Source organism: Labeo rohita, chromosome 7 (genome assembly GCF_022985175.1).
Source record: "Labeo rohita strain BAU-BD-2019 chromosome 7, IGBB_LRoh.1.0, whole genome shotgun sequence".
Lineage (NCBI taxonomy): Eukaryota > Metazoa > Chordata > Actinopteri > Cypriniformes > Cyprinidae > Labeo > Labeo rohita.
In genome coordinates, this window is record NC_066875.1 from 28613202 (window position 1) to 28635009 (window position 21808).

The following is a 21808-nucleotide window of genomic DNA, read 5'->3' on the forward strand; positions in this document are numbered from 1 at the left end:
ACACCTATACTTATACCCACATACTGTCTTCGAAACAGTTGTTACACAGTTATGTAATCAGACACTTTTGAAAGGAGAAAACATAAACGCATTCTCAACATAGTTCTGATGAACGAAATCTGGCTGATTACAGCCTGACAGCCAGCCATAAATGACAACTAACGTCAAACTAAATGTGTTAGAACAACGTCTACAGACCATTCTGTTAGACTTCAGATGTTACTAACAGTGTAAAGTTTCTGGAAGACATATGAAGGCTTAAGACAGACACACTTCAGTGGAGAGAAGCCTTTTTACAGCCATATTCTACAATCACATGTCATGTGACTAAGTTTTAAAATATGCATAAAGAAAAAAAAACAACAGTTAATATTCATATGCACAGTACGTGTTGCAGCGAAACCCAAAGGCCTGTTTCAAGCCACCTACTGTACTCACTTACTTTCAGTTCAAAATATGTATATATATGCCAAAATAACAAATCTAATAATTCACCACATCATCAGCTCAAATGTACAAAATGTAACACACAGTTCCTTCTTACTTTTGATTTAATCTAATGTTCCCATAGAAATGCCAGATTCTATCATTCATCTGATTCAGTAGACAAGAAAATTATAAATGACATTTTCCCCATGTAACTTCACATACATAAATGCCTCATGATAAAAAATCTACTGAGAATCTGTTAAATCTTAAGAAACAAGACAGACAGACACAGACAGACAGATGGAAAGACACTGTGTGTCTTCTGAATCTAAAGTGTATTCAATCTCCATAGCTCTTGCTGGAAGGGTTGGGGATGAGTAGACAGTTGGGCAATGTAGAGAAATTACTCCTTACAGCAAGTAGACACATGTTGGAAAACAAACTGAGGCCAAAAAGAAATTCACAGGTAGTTATTATCTACAAAGAGGATCAGGGCATAAAATGGCCATGGGCTGTACTTTTTAAAATCACAGAACATATTTTATAATAGCTCTAGTTTGTTTTGTGAATCATTTTTATTTCACACATTTGTACAAGACTGACATATCAATTAATTGTGAATGTTCTGGCACAGCAAACCATTACTATGTCATCAATGGAGGAGACAGGGTTGGAAAAGCTCATCTGAGATCATCTGATTAGCTACACTAGCCATGAACAGAAAATATGTATGTGATATAACACACTATTCTGGAAAACAAAACACTGGATCATAATTTGTGAGTACCCAGAAGGGGCCCTTTCACAGAACTTTTGGAGCTCTAATCAGCTAGTGCTCCAGCCTGACATGGAAAATTCCTGTTCTCAGTTTGGAGGTCCCACTGACAGATCAGTCAGATATCGGATGATCTGCTGCACAGTGACAATACAAAGTGTCTGTTAAGAATGTGAGCAGGTTTTCCACCCGGGGGAACAATTTTCACCCAGCCAATAAGGATTGAGCTGTATAAACACTGCCCTCTAATCTACCCCGGACAGGCCCACAATTAAGCCCTGAAAGAATAGCTTCGTTCTTGGACCTGCACAAGGGATGGCAGCTACTGTGAGCTCCACACGCCACTGCTGCTTTGATCAGTTTAATGTGCACCAAAAACACACCATCTGCAGGCTGCCAATGGAATCAAATGTGCCCTGAAAGTTTTTGGGACTTGTTGCTTGATTCATTTTAGCCACACAAAATGTTTTTCCTAGTACTGAGTCTGAGATGCAGTTCATTTATCAATCACATAAAATAAATATAAATAATTAAATAACCAAACAAGAACATGAGGAAGCTACAGAAGCATGTTTCTGCCAGTGAATAAAAAATGTAAAAAGGTAATATTGACTTTTTAACTCGTAATTCTCTCTTTTTTTCTCAGAATTGTGACATATAAACTCACAATTGTGAGTTATAGTCAGAATTGTGAGATATAAACACAATTCTGAGAAGTTAAGTCAGAATTGCATATAAACTCGCAATTGCAAGTTATAAAGTCAGAATTGTGAGATATAAACTCACAATTGCAAGTTATCTCAGACTTGTGAGATGTAAACTTACAATTCAGAGAACATAGTCTTTTTTTTCACGTTAAAATTCGACTTTATAACTTGCAATTGCGAGTTTATATCATACAATTCTAAGAAAAAAGTCAGAATTGTGTGGAAAAAGTCTGAATACGAGATATAAACACACAATTGCAAGAAAAAAATATGAATTGGAAGATACAAACTTCCATTTGTGAGAAAAGTCAGAATTGTGTTTTTATCTTGCAATTCTGACTTCATTTCTCACAAATGCAAGTTTTTATCTCACAATTCTGACTTTATATCTCACAATTCTGACTTTTTAACTTGTAATTGCAAGATTTTATCTCACAAATCTGAGAAAAGAATTGGGAGATAAAAAGTTATAACCTTTTTTTTTCTTTTTCTTTATTGAGTGGCGGAAACTGCGTTCCAAGCTTCTTTTTTTTTTTTAGAAAACTTTGATATTACATATTATGTTTTTGTTTTTATTATATATTTGATACAGTGTTTTAATCTGTAAAACTCTGGAAATATAATTTATTCCTATCTGCAGTTCTATCTCACACACATATAATTATGCATATGCTCACACCCTTTAATTAGCGTGAAATATAAAGTTACCTGCCAGCTTGTTAACCTGCCAGGTAGGTTAAGTACATCAGAAGTTCAAGGTAATATGAAAATTGGAACACCCTCCAGACTTTTTTTATACCACAAAATTACTTGGTGTCTGCTGACATTTAATGTCAAGTCCAAATTTCCCAGTCTTTGACTGTATTTATGATTAAAAATAATTATTAATAAAAAAAAAATTAAAATGAATGAACTGTACTTAATACATTTATTATTTATGCTAGAAACTACTTTGTAAATAATCCATAAAATGATTTAAAAAAAAATAATCTTTACCTACCATGAACTGGAAAAGTCATTAAAAAATGGAAATTCATTTGATGTGGGAGTGCTGTAAATCATATTTGTGCTCGTCAGTTGACTGTGCTTTAAAAGAACATGCACAAATGCAAACACAGTTGATATACTGTTGCATATCATATAACAAGAAAAACCTGGTGTGCAGCAACAACAGTGTGTCATAAAAGGAGCGACTGAATTTGGCTTTTGCCATCATCATTACAGGGGTGGAGGACAAGGCAGTGCCAACAAATGGAAACAATTTTCAAATGTACAAGTTAATCACCTCTAACAGGCCTCTGTGGTCTGAGAATTATGGCTCCTGATTGAGCCTGTGTCCTTTGCCCTAAAGAGCTCCAATTACATTCTTCTAAATCACCTATCGGGCACTTTTCCACACCTTCACAAGAGTCCCAGGGAGCTTGTGGCTTCAACCACATTTTCAGTTAGCAGACTCAACAGAACTAATGCTACATGATTTTCAGGTCAGTGCACCCAAAAGGGGAAATTAGCATTTATTATCAAAAGCATTATTAATAATCGCATTGTACGTAAGAGTTGGCGAATCCGATTCTTATCGACTCGGTTCGTTCGGACAACCGATTAATCACGTGATCTCAGAGTTTTATGTCTAAACAAAAGTACCTTCTGGACGGTTGACTGAAGGTATCGGTTCAGATCAACGGTCCATGCGGACATCGTTAGACCCCACGTGTTTGCAGTGCATTTAAAAACATACGTTAACTACTTCAATTTAATGGGTTCAGTCTACAAAGTGTGCAGGTTATGTAATAATATGAATATGTACTTGCACTAACGACTGTAACATTTCATTAAGACGTGTTTGGTAATTTTTCTGTACTTGACAGCGATGACTGTAACGTTACCTGAGGCGACACGGTAAACAGAAGTCGACAAGTTGACAGGAATCCAAAACAAGTGCAACTTCTATAATCCTAACTAGCTACTTTGCTAGTTAACGATTGAAACTTGTTGTTTAATACGTTACATATTGTTTAACGGATGGTTCCGACTCCACACTCCGAATGGATGATGCTCGTCCAAAGCGGTCGTCGCAATATCAATGCGCCGCTTATCTATGATGTGTATCGCTAAACAGCGACCTATATTACTTGGCGGAAGAATTTAAATGATTGTATTGAAAAACAAATGTTTTATTTCACCGTGCGTTTGAAGTATTTTGGTTATTATCATGTTACTTTTGCAAGGTTAAGAACACCCCTGGCCTGTGGTATTTTATATTGTATTACAACTATAAAAATCTGTTAGTAGTAAATATCAGTGTTAATTAAGAGTCTGCTGAGGTGAAATATGACACATTATTGTGCATTATTTACAAAAACACTGTAAGTTGCCCAAATTACTGCAAAAAAAAGTATGAAAACTAACTATGAATTTAGCCCTAACAACACAGGGAAACTGGATATTTAATTTCAAACATTTTTACAATGTCACTGATTTTCACCAATGCCACTTTCACTGAAGAATGTTATCAAACTCAATACATAATCTTGGAAATGACATTTGTTGGTTCAGCAAAATGACAATTAAGGAAGGAAAGAAACAAACAAAAATGACAGAATTCTCCTATATCTACCACTGGACGTTAGTAGACCAAATAAATTCGTAGTTTCTAAACCTCAACAAGGCCTAAAGTGCCCATACAAACAGTTATTTATGAACATTACCAGAGAAATCTCAAGATTACTTCAGAGGTGCAACAACAGAAAACCCTGATATTTAGTCAGGTGGGAAAATCACTTGGTGGAATCGGTTTAAAGTCTCCACATTCAAATCTAACTTTTGTTCTCTCGGCAGTGACTTCATCGCTGGCTGAGATCTGTTTCAGGGCTTGAGGAAGGGAAAATGGCACATTAGCACATAAATGCGCTGTAGTCTTTTGAGGGCAGTCTAGGGAAGCCCTGCCTAAACCACAGGGACTCCTGGGTTGAAGGGGGTCTATAACTTCATTATTCACCAAAAGGTTCCCTTCACTGGGCCTCCTGAGGACCTACCTAAAACGGATGAAAAACCAGCTGAGACCAGCTAAATATGACACAGACTGGAATATATAAATGTTATCTTTTTGTCTGAACATTAGAAAGATAAATTTACATGAAATGATGAGACAAACACTGGCGTCATTCAAAAGCGCTGTCCTCTCTTATGTTAACTTTATTCCAGGAAGCTATTCAAAGTCAATATTTGGCACACAGATTCCTAATACAGATGTCTACAAAAATAAACACATAAGGGAGAAAAAAGATTTTAATGGGTGGATAATTTAATTCCAATTCAGTTTGAAAGGGGTCAAATGACTGGGGCAACATTTCTGCTAACACGACAAGTTCAAGTAAGACAACATAGCACTGACTGAACCACTCCATACTGTTTACAGGCACAATAAAGATCAACAAGGCCTCTTTCTTAACATCTTCCCTCTCAAGGCACAACAAACGTAAATACATACACAGAACCACACAGCAATACGAAACAATGGGTCAGCAGCTTAAACAACACCATAGGTACAATCGGACTAAATGGCTTTCAGTATAAAGTGCAAAACCTAAATTCTGTTCCACTGTATGGTATGAAGACGTGGTAAAGAGCAACAGACTAAGAGTCAACATAAGATATACGACATCTCTTTGTCATTGTCAGACAAATTAAAAGCAATTTTAGAAACAAAATCTCAAAGTCATTGTGCCTGCATATGGTTAATCAAGCTAAACCTCATTAAAATAAGTGCATTAGATTATATAGATGAGTCTGTGCATTGTCTCTTTAAATTATATCTTTAGACATTTTGCATCACATCAGGCCTAGAGTATTATAGGCACAAAATGTACACAGCGACAGTTTTCCAGGCCCCTACTACTGATTAAGCACATAAAATTCTGATTATTCATGATTATAAATATAGTGTCATAAAATTAAGTAACGATAGACAAAAATTGAGTAATGAACATTAACATTATACACTTTGGTTATTAAAACAGCTATGTATAGCTTTGTCGATTCAAACGCAGATTCACAAAACCCTTTTGTTCAGAAAGCAAAAGCGTGAAGGCATGAAGATGACACATAAATACAAAATAAATTAACACGCCTTGCTTTTTTGCCAAAACACAATAACAGAGAACAGGTAATGTGCTGCATAGAAGCTTATATATCCTGTACACAGCATAAATGCTCCTGATGACTACCATCATGGATTATTTGTCACCCAATGCTGTGGGAGTTGATTTGTTATGCATATTTTAGAGATAATGGCTGTGATTGAAGACGTGTGGCCATAACCTCATGTGCTTTCTGCAATGTGTTACTTTGTCATCCCAGTCTGAAAAGGGAAGACCTTTAGTACCACTCATTCTTGATGGACAGATTTGAAGATTAAAGCTCTGAAGTTAAGTGATTTTCTTTCCTTTCATGTGAGTGAATGAGTCAGGGAGGACAGTTTAATGAAAACAGTTTGAAGATGCACACAGGAGGCCCTTGGAATGTGGTTTAGCCTTATATATGTTCAATAGTTGTACATTTTGACAATCACATATGCAGAGGTACATAACACAGGGCAGAACACTTTACTGAGAACTGCCCTGTATACAAAGGAATGGACGCTCAGCAAACTCTACCAACCATTTCGAAACCCATGTAACTATTAGCTCTAAAAAAGAAAAACAAATGAATAGTCTCTTAGAAAGGAATTTACTGACTTTCTAAAAAACAAAGTCTGGCCTGAGGAAGTAAATGTCTGCAGTATACTGATTGAGGGTCCTAAAAAGATAAAACAGGAAAGTGATTTTACAGTTGGGTCGGCTTCCTGCTTTGTGGCTCTGCACCAGAAGGTGGCACTGTCACCAGACTTCTAAGATAAACACACGGATTCCTCCTTTTTGTGGCGGATTGAGCGGCAGGTGGTGGAGGAGGTGGTGGTGGCGGCCTCAAAGACGACATCAGCGGCTGCATTTCCTGCTGCTGCTGAGAGAGGGTGCTTTCCTCCTCTTCCTCCTTCCCTGTAGGGAACTTGAACTGCCCTGAACTTGGGGAACTTGTATTACTTCCTGATCCTGCATTGACACCACCACTACTTTTTCCCTTCGCAGGGGTCCGCAGGGGTCCTCCCAGCCTCGAGAGGGCGCTAACACGTGGGTGCTGAGGCTCCGGAGGTGCTGGAGGAGAAGCCAGACTCTCAAGAGAGGAGATGCTCTGGTTCCAAGCTTGCTGCAGGTCTATAGGGATAATTTTAGTTGCCTCCACGGACACGCAGGGAGGCAGGGAACCCACGCCACTTTTCCACGGGAGGTTTTTCTCTCCACATGTTGGCGATGGAGGAGCTGCGACTGGGCTCTGGCAAACATCCAGTGCAGCTGGTACTGAAATAACCGGACGAAACACAAGATACAGAAGTGATGAAGATAGGAAATAATAAGTTTTCATATTTTCTAAAATTGTGTTTAAATCTTACCTGATTTTGGTCTCTCCTTTGGTGTTTCTGGGGCTTTGCGAGCCACAAAAGTGATGCCTACGTCATCATCTTTATCTGGTTCAGAAGGATCATGTTTATCCTCCTCAGGCGCCACTGGAACCACAACTGGGTCTGAAGACACATGCAAAAACATGTTAACCACTGGGAACTTTAAAGCGATTTCATGCAAAAATGAAAATTCATTTATTAATTACTCATCCTCATGTTGTTCCAAACTCGACTTTTGTTCATCTTCAGAACACAAATTAAGATATTTGTGATGAAATCTGAGAGCTTTCTGACCCTGCATAGACAGTAATGGTACTACCACAGTCAAGGTATAGAAACATAGTAAGGAAAAATAGTCCATTTGAGATCAGTCGTTCAACCGTAATTTTATGAAGCTACGTTTCTGTGCCTTGACCGTGGTAGTACCGTACTGTCTATGGAGGGTCAGAAAGCTCTCGGATTTCATCAAACATATCCTAATTTGTGTTCTGAAGATGAATCAAGGTCTTATGGGTTTGGAACGAAATGAGGGTGAGTAATTAATGACAGAATTTTAATTTTTGGGTGAACTTTCCTATTAAGTAGTAGAACATAGCTTAATTAACAGTTCATTTGACAACCAACCTTTGTCCTGCCAGCTGACATTTCTTCTGGGTTTGTCACTGGTATCTTGCTCTTTAGCATCTGACCCCTTCCGCTGTAAAATAATGCAAAGTATATATCAGTGGCGTGCAGTGTTCTCACCTCTTATGTTTTTTTTTTATTTTATTTTATTAAATGCAAATTCATATACCAGTTACATTTTCTTGGTTAAATAAACATTACTTAAACTACTAGAATAAAAATCTATATTGTATTTTTACATTAACAATGTAATTAATATGCTATTTGCTTATTAAAACCAAGTGTAAATCTCATCAGTTTAGTGTTTTTAAGCATTTTACATTTATTCCAAAACAATAACTCAAGGCAGTAACAATTTAAACAATATATTTTATTTGTAAACTGATGTTCAGCTGTTCTTTTTCATTATAAACATATTTTCAGATGATCAGAGCTCTGAAACACTGGTCACAGATGCAGAGATATAGGATGTAGCAACTAATTTCAACAAGCTGATTGCTCACCAAAAAAACCCCCACAAATCATGTTTTCATTTGAAGTTTGATTTTGACAAAGTGGTGATATACAAGTGTATGAGTTGTTTACTTTTTTATTACTCTTTCCATCACCACCATTATATTGTTAATTCACTGATTCACGAATGCGCAGGAGCACAAGAGGTGGGACTTACTTTATGAACCAATCATAGCCGATCATAACCAGTCATATCCAATCATATCGCAGTGAAAGCATTGCTTCCCCTCATGTGACCCATTTCCCCCTTTCATTCTCAGTTACCCCCCACCAAACTCACCGCAGACTTTAGGGAGTCTGTTAAAACTCAATGGGCTCATGGGAGGCTAGAGAGATGCGGACTCCCGTTGTTTACTTGCTGGTGTCACTGTTGGACAGTTCTACTTTAGAAATGGTGCAGAATTCTTGTAACATTCCCTCTTACTTTCATCATGCACTTTAAAGACACACACACATTAGCAAGCCATCACTCATGATACATACCAGCAACTACAAAAATTAACCATGTCTCTACATTGCCTTTGGGGAAGCTGACCTTACACACACACACACGTATTTGTCTGTTTTAGCCTACCTTGGCCTCCCTCAGGTCCAGCTAACTCAAAATACAGTGCCTTGCGAAAGTATTCATAACGCTTTATTTTTTCACGTTTTATGTTGCAGCCTTATGTTAAACTGCTTTAAATTACTTTTTTCCCCACATCAATCTACACTCCATACACTATAATGACAAAGCAAAAAACAGATTTGTGACAACTTTGCAAATTTATTAAAAAATAATACACTGAAATAAGTACACTGCATAAGTATTCATTCCCTTAATTCAGTACTTAGTTGAAGCACCTGTACAGTCTCAAGTTTTTTTGGGTATGATGTGACAAGCTTTGCACATCTGCATTTGGAAGTTATCTGTCATTCTTCTTCTCACCTCATCACCTCTTAAGTTCTTGTCAGCTGGGATGGGGGTTGGCAGATGTTTTCAGGTTTCTCTAGAAATATTTAATTGTATTCAAGCCAAGAATCTGGCTGGGCCACTTAAGGATATTCACAGAGTTCTCTATAAGCCACTCTTGCTGTGTGATTAGGGTCATTGTCTCACAGTCTGGGGTTCTGAATGTTCTGGACTGGGTTTTCATTAAGGCTATCTCAATATTTTGGTGCATTGAGCTTTTCTTCTACTCTGATGAGTCCCTCAGTCCCTGCCGTTGAAAAACAGCCCCACAGCATGAGGGTGCTACCAGCACACTTTACGTTTGGGATGGTACTCTGCAGGTAATGAGCACTGCTTGATTTCCTTCAAACATGATGCTTGGAACTGAGGTTCATCAGACCAGAAAATCTTGTTTCTCACAGTCTGAGGGTCCTTTAGGTGCTTTTTTGCAAATTCCAAGTGGGTTTTCATGTGCCTTCACTAAGGAGGATTGAGTTTGGCCACACCACCATAAAGACAAGATTGGTGGAGTGTTGCAGTGATGTTTCTCCCATCTGCATATATGATCATGGAGCTCAACTAGAGTGACCATCAGCTTCTTGGTCACCAGTATAACCAAGCTCCTTCTCCATCAATTGCTCCGTTTGGCCAGGAGGCCAGTTCTAGGAAGCTCTATGGATAATGGAGGCTGCATGCTTATGTAAACCTTCAATGCAGCAGCATTTTTTTTCTGAACTCTTCCCCAGTTCTGTGCCTTGATGCAAGCCTGTTTCTAAGCTCTACATGCAGTTCTTTTGACCTCAGGGCTTGTTTTGCTCTGATATGCATTTTCAGCTGTTAGACCTTTTCTGAGAGGTGTGTGTCTTTCCAAATCAAACTCATTCAAATGAATTTGCCACAGTTTAAGATCACTCGAAGTGTAGTAACATCTACAAGCAATATGAGTGCTCCTGAGCTCAATTTCAAGTGTCCCAGAAAAGGGTATGAATACTTATGCAATGGAATCATTTCAGTTTTTTATTTCTAATAAATTTGCAAAGTTGTTACAAACCTGTTTTGTGCTTTGTCATTATGGTATATGGAGTGTAGATTGATGTTGAAAAACGTCGTTTAAAGCAGTTTAACATAAGGCTGCAACATAAAACGTGAAAAAAAAAACAAAAAAAACAAAGGGGTATGAATACTTTTGCATAGCACTGTAAGGGTGTTTTGCTGCAAATATGAGCCCTTGCCTTTTTCTGACTGCGGTCCTTCTTGTGACGCTTGTAGCGAGTGGATTTAAAGGACTCCAGACGGTTGCGCATATTCCTCTGAAACACCTCCCTGTCCTGTCTCTCTTTTTCACCCACTGTCATGAAGTGCCGACTGTAGTGGGACTGGTACTGCAGAAGCAGAGAAGAAGAGGTCAACAGAAGCAAACACATCATACAAAGTGATGCAATATAATGCTTCCGAGCGCTTCACAGTGAGAGAGTGATTGTGTGTAAGTGTGTGGCGGGATCTGTACCCGTCTCCTGGGTTTGTAGAGGTTTCCAGCAAGTACATGATGTGTCTCTAGCTCTTCTTCTATCTTGGCTCCTGGCACTGTGTCAATCACCTGGAGGTCTAGACACACCCCACTGCCATTTTCCCTCCTGACAGATCACACACAAAAAACACAGATAGTTACAGGTACCAACATGCATGTAAACACATGTATACTTACACCACAGATATGCACAAAATATCTCACTTTGCCCCTGCATAAACTAACATACTTTCAAAAAAATTTGACTTTAGTTAAAAAAGTCAGTATTTAGGGTCAGTATTTCCATCAAGGATAAATTAAATTGATTAAAACTGATGGTAAATACATTGTCACAATGTCACAAAAGATTATGTTATTAATGTTACAGAAGGTTTCGATCTACATTATAAATAAATGGTTTTTTTTTTATATTCATAAAAAAAACCAGTAAAAAGTATTGTTCCTGAAAAATAGATTTAATAATAAAATAATTTTTTCTTGAGCACCGAAATCAGCATAATAGAATGATTTCTGAAGGATCATGTGACACTGAAGACTGGAGTTATGACTGCTGAAAATTCATCACAGGAATACATTTTAAAAATATAGAAAGAAGCTTTTCTAAAATTACATAAATGCTGCCTTGGTGAGCATAAGAGACTTCTTTCAAAAATATTTTTTTCGAAATCTTGCTGACATAAAAACTTGGAATGGCACTGTGTATTCAGTGGTGTATATTTATCTTCTTTTAGGGACAATGAAATGTTTTTACTGGACGACAAAATAAAAATAGTAATTAAGAATCATTTTTTATCCAGTGTCCTCAAACACAAACTTATTCATTTTTTATTCATACTCACAGGTAGTTGGTAACATTTGTGACCTCAGGAAAAGAGGTTCTACTGGCCATGGACGGTAGAGAGAGTCTAGCAGAGGTCAACACATTCCCACCCTTTAGAGAAAAAAACAGAGAAATTCCCTAGAATCAAACACTAAACTCTGTGCTTGATTCTGACTGGCTGAAACATAGATTATTAAGCTATTGATTAATGTTCCATAACTGCCTAGCTATTAAGTAGTTCCAGTTCAGTATCTCGATAAGGATAAGCATTATAGTTTAAACACAGTCTGTTCTGCATTCTTACATATGATGACCTCACAGTTCACAGAAAATATATTTACAGTAAGCATGTAAAAACCTGTTGGAAAGACATGAAGAAATGTGACTAGTGTACAGAAAAAAAAGTAAAAGAAAAACTTTTGGTTGATACATTTAGTTTTTACCCTGCCAAAATTAAAACAGTAATTCTGTGCCTCTTTCACTGGGTGGTCCGAAAAAGAACATAGGCTTTCTATCTCTCAATCTTGTGCTAATATTAGCTTGATAACTCCTCTCAGGAAGCCAAGCTCTATGAAACTCAAGGGTACAGGAAATGATCTCGCTGGAGGACAAAAGTCACGCATGACTAACGTTCCAGGTGTTCTAATACTTTTCTGATCAAGTACATTGTTTCTTTCTGCTCAACAGAGATGTTAAGAGGAGAGAAATGACTTGAAAGGCTAAGTAAAAAATCGAGTGGGAAATGTGTAACAATACATTTTCATGCATTCTTATTAAAATATTCTCTTTCCTCATTCTCTTTCACTCTCTCTCTCTGTGATGCCATCTCTGAGCATTTTTGTCGATAGGTTTGATGTTGCAGCTGACAGGTATCAGATGCCTACAAAGGACCAGTATTGGCAGAGACACAGTGGCGTCAGGGTAACTAACAAAGAGAGGAATTATCCTCTGCTCTTCTCAAACGACTCTCTTGAGCCTGAGAAAAAAAATCTGTGCTTCCTCTGGTCAATGCTATAATCCTGGGGCTTTCAGCCTTTTAAGGCCCAAGGACCTCCAAGCAGACTCCAACTCAGAGACCCCCCAGCATATAAAACTCTAGTATAACTTTTATTAAAAACATTAACTAACATAACTACAATAGTTAATGTTCATTCGTAAAGTTAGAAATAAAAATGTATTGAAAATATTGGCTATAACCCATAAGTGTGAATGAATCTGCATGAAGAAACACTTTCACAGAGTGAAAGCAGATGAAAATAGAAGTGGTTTTATAGCAGTTTTATTGTATTGCACAGCAGTGAGGTTTTTACCTAGTACTGATTTTCTGAGTGTGGGCACCATCTAGTGGTCAACAATTTCAGTACAACAATAATCCAGCATGGAACCTCTTACAACAGAGGTCTTCAACCCCCAGGAGCAGGATTGAAGATCTCTACCTTACAAAAAAGGGCTATGATGAGATACTTTATGTCCAAATGCAGAAATGCAGCACCATACATGACAGCAGTTTCAGGACAGCAGTGTCTCAGCACTACCTTGGCACCACGTACAAAAATGTGATAGTACCATTCTACTTTTTTTAAAGGAGATGCAAAATTCACTTTTATATGGTGTTTGCATTTCAATCAGTTCACTTCTTTTTTTAATCCCCCAAAAACCTAAACAGCCTTAATTATCAAGGCGTTTTGATTTTACAGATGACAGTATGATGTCATAATGTTCAGGCCCCGCCCATGACCGCTGACAGACTGTCACGTATTAGCATATTTTCCACCCTCAGCCAGCTGTACACTGTCCGCCATTTTCTCAGCACTCGAACAGCTGTAGCAACATGAGCAATGCAGGTGTTTTGTAGTTGGTAGTTGATGGTAACGTGCCATCGAATAGACAAAAAATGGAGAAGAGGGGCGGGGTGAGCAGTAGCTCATTATCATTTAAAGAGACATGCACCGAAACAAGTCATTGTGAACAGAGCTGTTTTTAACAGGGTAAAAATGGAGTTGTTTTACATGACTAGTGAGGAATTTTAACCAATGTATCTTACAGAAATTTTATGAAGACTCTAAAGAATCATACCAACTTGTAGAAAATGGGCATCCAATATCCCCTTTAATGATAGCACAAGCAATACTTGAAAACGCAAACTTAAAAATGAAACTGTCTACCTAATAAACAGTAACATTAAGACTTTTACCTGATCAATGACACTGATGGCATCTCTGATGTTGATTTTTTGATAGGCCTCCCACAGTTCACTCTTATGATATACAGACTTTCGCAACAGCAACTTGCTCAAATAGTTCTTGTCAAATTGCTCCCACCTAAAGGATAAAGAAAAAACAATGATTCTTAATTTATTTTAGCATTTATATTTTCACTGAGAATTTCTCCTCATGAGAAAAGATGTGTTTCTCATCTAGATGCAGTCTAAGTGTCACTCACTTGTCCCTCCAATGATGGTAGCCATTCAAGCCGGCAATGTCCTCCACAGCTGTCAGAATGTGGTCAAAGGCCTGAAAGACAGAAAAGTTCAGTGCTTTTGTATGGCTATTTTATTTGAATCATCTTCATCTCTGCATTTAATTAATTTATTAATTAGGTTGTTTATTTCATCTCAGCATTCAAGGCTATTTTGACAGCAAAAATAGGGAATATAAATACAAAAAATAATAAAAGGAGATGAAGTATATGACAAACAGGGTAAAAATTCACATACAGAAAAATAAAATGTATATAGGATATTTATAGAGCCTTGGGAAAAATTCTACAACTTTTTTATTCTAACAGATTTTTTATCCACCTTATTTTTTCCGTAAAAGCGGTTGCGGCCATTTGTAAATGTTAAGGGTTTGGCTTCCAGCTATTTTTAGCTGTACAAAACAGGTAATTTTATTACCCTTATTTAACCCTGTCCTTTTTCACCAGTGCTCTTTTGCATGTTTTGTTTTATGTTTTCTGGCGTCTTTCTACTGACACGAAATATGCATTTAATTGTTAACTGTATAATTTGTTTTCATTTTTGGGTTTTTAACAATAGCTTGTTAACAGCTTGTTAAAAAACTGTGTTAAAATGTGTTTAAAGGGGTCATCGGATGAAAAAGTTCACTTTTACACGTTGTTTGAACATTAATGTGTATTGGCAGTGTATGTACACATCTACCCTATAATGATAAGCCACTCCCACGATAGTTGATTGACATGAGCGTCTTACCTCACACCGGCCCTAAATCAGCTGTAACAGCCGACCTCCGTTTCGATGCTAGAGCAGGGATGTAAGTTCAAGAATATCTCCGATTGAGCCCTTGAGGTGTTGTGTTTCTGGATGTAATAATGAACATAGTGGTCGTCATTTACTCCCGACATCTGAGCCGCTGAAGATGCGGTGGATTATGTTTGTTTGTGAAGGGAATGCGCCTCCCAATCTACATAAATGCATCTATGTTCGCGCAAATCATTTGTGATCCACGAATGGGCTGAGCAGAGCTCATTTGCATTTAAAGGAACAATCCATCAGAATGGGTTGGTTTTTACAGAGTTCATTTTAACATGGTAAAAAGGGTGTTGTTTTACACAACCATTGAGAATTTTTAACCAAAGTATATTGTAAACTTTTCATTAAGACCCTAAAGAATCATATCAACTTGTGGAGAATGGGCATCCGATGACCCCTTTAAAAAAAAATCAAACACAAAATTCTAAAGATGCTTGTTTCTCTGGCACAATCTTTTCTATCCTCTTTTATTTTTTTTTCTAGTCAGCTCAGCTACACTACAGTCTATCTTTAGCGCAGGTTTTAGAGTGCTCAGCAGGTAGCCTTGAGTCCCAGAGAGCGCATGCAGCAGCAGGGTGTGTAAGGCCTTCAGAAAAAGGATGAGGTAAATGGCAAGGGGCCGTGTGACCTCTGCCTATGTGTGCACATCTATTTGTGGAAAGGCAAAAAAGAGCTCTGATGATTAATTCATTGGAATCTAACGTCAGTCTGTCTGTCGCAATGCTGCTGTTTCAGTCATCAGATCGCAAGCGCTGCACAGACAGCAAGGTCAACGTCATCACTCACACATTTCACCACAGGCAGTCAGGCAGAGACAGAGGGAGACAGGTGATGAGAAACAGACACAGAAAAGAGACAGGAGAGTATTGGAAGTGATATCGACTCACGCGCTCGTGGATCTCTTCGTTAATGGTGGGTTTTCTGTTTGTGCTGCGAGGCACTTTCAACCATTTCACTAAAGGCTTGATGGTTAAACCCTGGGAGGAAAGATTAGGAAAATGTCAGCAACTCAGAGAGAAGGAAGACTCCAAACCTTTCAACTAAATATCACAGTTCATACTTCTAGTAGCAGTCTTTTTGGTCTTTTAAATTAATCAGTATCAAAAGGCAAAAATGCAGTTTTTTGAAAATTAGCAGGCCTGTGGCCTACGAACGAATTTAGACCAACAGCGTGATCACGTGTAATACTGCTTTTATGCAACACTTCAATAAACAAGAAGTTAATCCTGATTAACTTCTATTTTATATTGCTAGATATTTTGTGTGTTTTTGCTCCACCAATGAAAGAGGTTTAAGATGAAGCACAAGCATAATCAACTTTATGTATATCTGAGCAATTAACACTGAATGAATTACTGTTTTTTTAACCACATTTTAGTAAATGATCCAATTAGGGCTGTCACTAATGATAATTTTGGTACTCGAGTAATCTGTTGATTATTCTGACAATCGAGTAATCAGATAATTATAATTACTTTGTTTGAGGTAATAAAAATAGACCTAAGCGAACAATAGCCTTTAAAATGACTTAAAATACATATATAATAGCAATGAAGCAATAATAGTTCAAATAACAGTTTGAAAATTCATTCAAATAAAGTATCAAAAGTAAGTGATTACATGGTTATATTAAACAAAACTGTTAAAATACATAATGCATTATAAACTAGCGCTAATGTACAATACGCCTAGGGCGCCAAGAGCCTGACGATTGTTTTTACACTTTACTTCGCGTTATAATCCTTGTTTAATATTGACCAAAAATCATTTAATTATGTGAATGTCCACTTAATCTTTAATATTTGGCTATTTCTTTACGACAAAGTGCTACAGCCAGTTAAATTTCTTGAATATGTGGACATTACATGTATAGGTGGTGATAATAAACGATAAACCTGTGCACATTTTTATGTTTAATTATATGGAATAAGTTTCCGGTCGGTCGATCTCTTTTTTTTTTACCCCGTTTTAACATGGATTTCTATGGAGACCGGAACACGAAAGCACCTAAACGGAAGTTAGAATCCATCATGGCACCGCTTATCGGTTACTCAGGAAAAAGGTGGATATATGTATTATGCATATGTATTTAATGTTTTAAAAAATGTTTAAAGCAATGCCAAAAAAGGCATACTTGTCTAACCATCTTGCATATTTGTGGGATCTGTTGACAGATGAGTTCCTAACCAAAGCTTGGCAGTATATCCTAATGTTTTGAGCAGTCAGATATACTGTGGCACGTTGGACACACCGATATGACAACACACGCACAGACACAGTCTTAAATAATGGTTGAGATTGGAATAAGGTAAAAAGCCTGGCACTGGCTAGATGAGCACTTCACACACACATTTACACATAGGCAGCACCTTCAAAATCACTCCATTCATCATAATTAGCATCTCTGTGTCAGAGCAGTTTTGGAAATAACAGCAATTTGACACAGCAGTGGGGAAATGTCATCCCTGCAAGGCAATTACCTACACGCTACCCCCACACACACATGCACAAGTAATAATAATAATCAGAGCCTGAGGAAAGATGAAAAAGAAAAAAACATTTTTATCAACACATAATGATTCCGTCAAGGTGAGAGGAGAGAGAAGGCAGGAATACAGAAAAAATAAAAATCTAAAAGAGTTACCTGAAACATGACTGTGAAGAAAACCACAATGATGGTTGTTGCCACAAAGTAGTCTTTAGCCTTCACCTGTTCTTTATCTAAAAGTACCACCAGAGCAAAGGCCACAGCACCTCGGAGACCGCCGTATGACATCACCACTTGATCAATCTTGTCCAGGGGAACCAGTCTGAACCAGTTCAGGAACCAAGTCTGCCCTACAACACCTGCAAATGACATATTGAGCAAATACACATGCTAACTGTTAGAGCTGAGGCCATTGTAAATGTTTAGTGGAAGATTAATTCAGGCCTCTCAATCCATTACAAATGACTAAAGACGTTAAATGAAAATCAGATGAATGTAGTATGTTTTCAGCTTTCATGGTTTAGGAAAATAAACAATGTAGCAAAATTTATGATGAGTGAGGAGTTTCAATTAACAGTTATTTTTTTTAGGACTTTAGTAAACAAAATGTACTAACAATACAATGTGACTACCATGTTTTTTTAACAGAACAAAATAGAATAAACTCTCTCTCACCGATGGCCCTGAAGACTAAGATAAATATGAGTGTGCTGACGACAAGGCCGGTGTCCCAGGCCCATTTGGACTTGTCCACAGCTGAGATACCCAAAAAGATGAAGATGATCGTCTCGGCAATGCTGGCCAGGGTTTTCATGGTGTACTTCACGGTGGTCCGAGACTTCTGGGATATATTGGCCTCCACATACTTGTTACAGCCAATGCCACAGAAAGTCATCCTGTTATGAATCAACAATGCCATCAAGAGGCACAGATATTATATAATGATGACAGAATAGATGTTTAATCTTTAAATATCTTTATTCAAAGAAAAAGTTTAGAGTTTAACAGAGAGGTTGTTAATGTTCATATAAATTGTTTCAGACCTTTGTACCTTTGGATCAAAGTCTATATTTAGACAGAGATATGAGATATCATCATATTTACATTCCATATACATCAATTACGGCCTGAGACAGGAATTACGCTTTGCTCATAGTGATGTGTTATATGAGTCACTCTGCATTACTCACAGAACAGACCCGAAACAATGAAAAGTGCAGAATTATGCTGATGAGATCATATTTATATCATCCAGTTTTACATTACCTTTTTCTGTTATCTTTAAAACCTACTTTTTTAATTCAATTCTAATATAACACAACCATCAGGGGGCGCTCTAAGCATTACATTATTATATACTTATAAAATCAGACAGGCCTTTACTTTAAAGTACATGTGAGAAAAATCATTACTTCATATCTTGTACTACTGATTCCTGTCCTTCAGGCATGTTGTATTCGCGCATGACTCTGCATCTTAAAATCTGTTCTAATTCTGTGCTGAGCAAAACTAAAATGGGTTAATAATCTAATCCCTCTGCTCATAATCTCATTATGTGATTTACGACCGCCAAAGAAACTACTGAAATTTACAGATCAGCACAAATGGTATGAAAACAATCTGAAACTTGCCCGTGGATATATTCATAAACAACATGATGTTTTCCTGCACATACAGCGCACATAAACAAACACACTCACCAGTTTTCATTCAGTGTATCATTTATCCCTGACCCTGATGTTTTCATTTTCCTTTCTCTAGTATGCTCATATATTTTTCTCTCTTTTTTGCTGTAGTACTCTTAGACATGAATCATTCGCTCTCTCTGCATTAATACCATCATTTAACGTCTCATCGTTTTAAATGTCAGCCACTACAGTGTTTATCACAGAGCTCCACAGACAGTTATTTTTCTATCATGGTGGGGACCTTCCACTGACTTCTATTTTTTTTTTATATTAAGATAATGATATCTTCTATCCCCTATGCTCACAAGTTTTATGTTTTGCATATTATTTGACTTTTAAACAAATTCCTTGGTTACAATGTTTATTAAGATGCAGTTTACAACTATGTAAAGACTCGTTTTCAAAACACTCTAATTATTTAGATGGGTATGCTAGCAGTAGCAATACTCACGATAGAATGGCAGATAGAGAGAAGAGTTCTGCCGTCAGGTAGGCCAGGTAAACCAACAGGAAGACGAATAGTGGCTCTATGATGCGCACTTTCTTTGTAAAACGAGTGACAAAAGCCAGGATAACGGCAAAGAAGAGACCAACCAAAGTCCCTCCAATACTGACAATGAGGAAGGATGCTGAAATAAATGCATATAAGACAAAGAATGAGGGAAAAAAATGAACTCACTCAACAACAGGGTGTGAAAGAAACAGCTGATATATTTTGTACTCACCAATTCCTTTAAAATAGTCTGCAGTGTGAACATTTCCTGGTCCCACTTCCACAAAGGATATGTACACCTTATATAAGACCTGTTGACAGAATTACAAATGTATCCCATGTCAATTTAAAAATCTAAAAGATAAAAATAAAAAACATAATGAAACATTAAAACACAAAAACACTATATATTTAAATAATAACAACATTCCAAAATTTGGGGTCATTAAGATTTTTTTTTTTTTTTAACTCTTACGCTCTTCAGGGTTATGTGTATTCGATCAAAATACAGTAAAACAGTAATTCTGTTAAATATTATTACAACTTAAAATAATTATTTTCTATTTGAATATACTTTAAAATTTAATTGTGAATTTTCAGCATCCTAATATGCTAATTTGCTGTACAAGAAATATTTCTTATTATTATCCATGTGGAAAACAGTGTTGCTTAATATTTCTGTGGAAACTGTGATACTTTCTATTTCAAGATTCTTTGAGGGATAGAAAGTTAAAAGTAATTTTATCTCTTCGTTTTAAAGAGATAGATCACAGAAAAATGAAAATTCTGTCATTAATTACTCGCCCTTATGTCATTCCAAACCCGTAAGATCTTCGTTCATCTTCAAAACACAAATTAAAAATATTTTTGATGAAAGCTGAGAGCTTTCCGATCCTGCATAGACAGCAATGCAACTACCATGTTCAAGGCCCAGAAAGATAGTAGGGAAATTGTTAAATAGTCCATGTGACATCAGTGATTCAACCGTAATGTTATAAAGCTACAAGAATACTTTTTGTGTGCAAGGAAACCAAAAATAATGACTTTATTTAACAATTTCTTGCAACGCGCATTCACGAGAGTACCAATACGCATTGGATTTCATCAAAAATATCCTAATTTGTGTTCTGAAGATGAATGAAGGTCTTACAGGTTTGCCTCAATAAACTCCTAATTCACTGCTTATTAATAGTTAGTAAGGTAGTTGTTAAGTTTAGGTATGGGGTTGGCTTAATGAATCTAAAATATGGCATTAATATAGCAGAATAAGGCTTCATAGGTACTAATACACAGACAATATCCTAGTAATAAGCAACTAGTTCAAAGTCAAAACTGGTCCCTAAACTAAAGTGTTTCTGTATACATGTAGTCAAAGTTAGTTCAAAGTAACATTCAAAGCTAATTTAGAAAGTGCATCTGATTTTGTTTCCCCTAATAGCAATATAAGATTTCCTATTGCGCATATCAGGTGAGTTAATATGCAGCTCAGCAGCCAGACTGAAGATGTGCAATTTTGTGAAGAGCTCCGTCCATCTCAAATCTCTCATGATTGCTTTGAATAATAAACACGTCTTAGGATATGGCCATTAGACGAGTTGCACAAGAGACCGAGCCCTGCATTTCACTCAAGTCTGTTCACTCCTCCTCATCCCTAAATGAACAATTTGTCATCCTGTAGCTTTGATAATGAGTATAATAAGAAGAGGCTGCTCCTGTTCACCATGAGCAATTCCCCATGTCATTTGTAAACAAGACTTTTTTTCAGACTATTATTTAGTGCCTATCAATAACAACAAGTGTTTAATCAACAGCAGATTAGTATGATTGCAAAGTCAAAGCTGGATTTTCGGTAACAGCCTCGATAAGTGCATGCTGGTTTGAGTGGTTTCCACTTGTGTTTAGATGCTTAGATTGAGAAAGCATCAGATACATGACCACATATATTGTTATGTATTCAAAAGGTATGTATTCTGAATAGCCTGTCCTTAAGTGCTACAAGTGACCTTCCAGTAAAACACACACAATTACATTATAACCTGCTGCC

The 21808-nt window shown here is 37.0% G+C and overlaps 1 protein-coding gene across 1 annotated transcript in view; it reads right to left on the reverse strand.

Moving 5' to 3' along the window:
• Positions 1-5072: 5072 nt before the first annotated feature.
• slc9a5 (solute carrier family 9 member A5) overlaps positions 5073-21808 on the reverse strand; it is a 29660-nt gene continuing 12924 nt past the window's right edge. Inside the window, exons 4-16 of the mRNA XM_051116148.1 lie at positions 19997-20075; positions 19723-19900; positions 18259-18479; positions 17740-17942; positions 15983-16072; positions 14267-14337; positions 14019-14145; positions 11844-11935; positions 10984-11110; positions 10709-10858; positions 8033-8105; positions 7400-7531; positions 5073-7307 (exon numbers count right to left, since the gene is read on the reverse strand). Coding sequence (XP_050972105.1) covers positions 6736-7307; positions 7400-7531; positions 8033-8105; positions 10709-10858; positions 10984-11110; positions 11844-11935; positions 14019-14145; positions 14267-14337; positions 15983-16072; positions 17740-17942; positions 18259-18479; positions 19723-19900; positions 19997-20075 — 2115 coding nt within the window. The 3' untranslated portion in view covers positions 5073-6735. The remainder of the gene's footprint in view (positions 7308-7399; positions 7532-8032; positions 8106-10708; positions 10859-10983; positions 11111-11843; positions 11936-14018; positions 14146-14266; positions 14338-15982; positions 16073-17739; positions 17943-18258; positions 18480-19722; positions 19901-19996; positions 20076-21808) is intronic.